This window comes from Sipha flava, unplaced genomic scaffold, assembly GCF_003268045.1.
Source record: "Sipha flava isolate LNK unplaced genomic scaffold, YSA_version1 18569_pilon_pilon, whole genome shotgun sequence".
In the NCBI taxonomy this organism is placed as follows: Eukaryota; Metazoa; Arthropoda; class Insecta; order Hemiptera; family Aphididae; genus Sipha; species Sipha flava.
The window spans coordinates 1-2,130 of NW_020272343.1; the positions used below are offsets into that span (position 1 = coordinate 1).

The 2,130-nt window shown below is 35.3% G+C and overlaps 1 protein-coding gene across 1 annotated transcript; it reads right to left on the minus strand.

The window, feature by feature from the left end:
* Window positions 1-55: 55 nt before the first annotated feature.
* On the minus strand, window positions 56-1,558 carry LOC112681110 (jerky protein homolog-like; the record flags this gene model as incomplete). The annotated part of the gene is made up of 1 exon (XM_025551379.1): window positions 56-1,558. A coding segment is annotated over exon 1 (1,503 nt), but the record flags the coding sequence as incomplete, so codon positions are not given.
* Window positions 1,559-2,130: the final 572 nt, after the last annotated feature.

Below are 2,130 nucleotides of genomic sequence, written 5' to 3' on the forward strand. Positions count from 1 at the left end.
TCTGAATAGTACTTTTAATTTTCATTTCAAAAGCGAGTTCTCTTAATCGACGTACCAACAAAATATCAGTGCTATCCATGTTCTCATCTTCCGCCCATTGCAATACAGTATTCAGTGCATTCACAGCTTCTGAAGGAGAAACTTTACTTGTACTAATTGAGCCACTTTCGTCCTCGTCGTCAATATCATCCTCTTTTGCTGCAATTTGTAGAATTTGATCATCAGTTAAGATTTCATGATTCGCTAAATCTTCGTCTGCGCCACGGCAAGCCCATTCCTGTGCTTGAGAATCAGACATTTTATTCGTACATGTTTTCTGTATCTGGTTTATAAGTGTAGAAATTTGAATGTCATTAATTTCAACAACTTCGTCGATTTTATTTTCTGTTTGGAAAGGAAGCAAGTGTTTCCACGATTTCTTTATGAGCATTGGCGGGACCAATTTCCAACAATTTACAAGACTAAAAACTGCGTCTTTTAAATTTATGGCCTTTAGAGCATCAATAAGGTTTTCACCATGCACCGGATCAGCAAGAACATTGACTAAGAGAGACTTACGATAGTTTAATTTAATATTCTGAATTACATTTTGATCCATCGGTTGAATAAGCGCTGTAGTATTAGGGGGTAAAAACATTGCAAAAATGTTGCCATCATCACTACGTAATTCTTCTGCTGATGGATGTCCAGGGCAATTATCCAACAATAATAAAGCTTTTGGAGGTAAATTTACATTTAAAAGGTGCTCACAAACTACAGGAACAAATTGTTTTTGAAACCAGTCTAAAAATAAAACACGAGTGGCCCAAGCATTTTTTTGTCCACGATAGTATACGGGAAGGTTAACTGATTTAAACGCACGTGGTTTTTGTGCAGTCCTAATGACGAGTAAAGGCAATTTATGTGTTCCACTTGCATTAGCACAAGGCATGAATATTATTCTAGCTTTAATCATTTTTCTTCCAGGGGCGTTTTTCTCATGACTTGATGTCAATGTATGCTCTGGTAACATTCGCCAGAATAAACCGGATTCATCAGCGTTATAAATTTGTTCTAGGTCCAAATTGTTTTCATTTATGACTCGCTGCAACTCATTTCGAAATGGTTCGATTGATGCTTCGTCACATGAAAGTTTCTCACCCGTTATTTTAAGGCGCCTAATACCATGACGATGTTTAAAATTGTCTAGCCAACCTCTACTAGCAGTGAAGCCATCTTCCTGCTTTGTTATTTCACGGTGAAATAAACGTGCTTTTTCGCAAATTATTTCACCACTTATCGGAATATGTCGTCTCCGCTGTTGCATAAACCATATAAATAAAGCATTTTCGAGAACAAGATTTTCCGGTTCTTTTAAAGTTTTACGTGTGCCTGGACCACGTTCAGTTGTGCTGACAAACTTCATAATTTTTTCTTTATTTTTTTTTATGTCACCAACAGTCGATTTACCTATTCCGTACTTCTCAGCAATCATACCATAGTTCTGGCCATTTTCCATTAGCTTAATTATTTCAATTTTTTGATCTAAAGTTAAAGTTACGTGTTTACGAGGAGCCATTGTACAAACAAGAATAATAACCACTCGACAAGAAAGAAGTAAACGAACTGACCATCGGGCATCGATTTATTACCTACATATGTACATATTATTCTTTACTAGGAACAGTAGGTAAAAAAAATGACGAAATTGTATTTGTCGATAACAATATCTTATGCATAGATTAATTGGGTTCTGGGAATTCTCGTAAAATCTATTTACGAACAAACGGAATTTTGCCGTCCGGACTATCGAGGCTCTACTGTATTACGAGATCCGTAAGTAAACCTGTATGTTATGGGATCCATAAGAAATATTATATATTAAGGCTTTGGACTATATGCTTAAATTTTAAAATATTTTCTTACATTTGAAGTAATATTTATTTACACTATACACTCATAGTAATTTCAATAATCATTCTATCTTTCTGGGATCCAGCGTGTATAGGGAGGTACACCTATCCATGTGGGATCCACACGCATGTTTATTGGTTGTAAAAGCATTTTGTGAGATCCATACAACGTTGCCAAACCATTCAATAGTAATTTAATCTACTCATTAAACTTTCAAGACTTAAAATATTATATCTA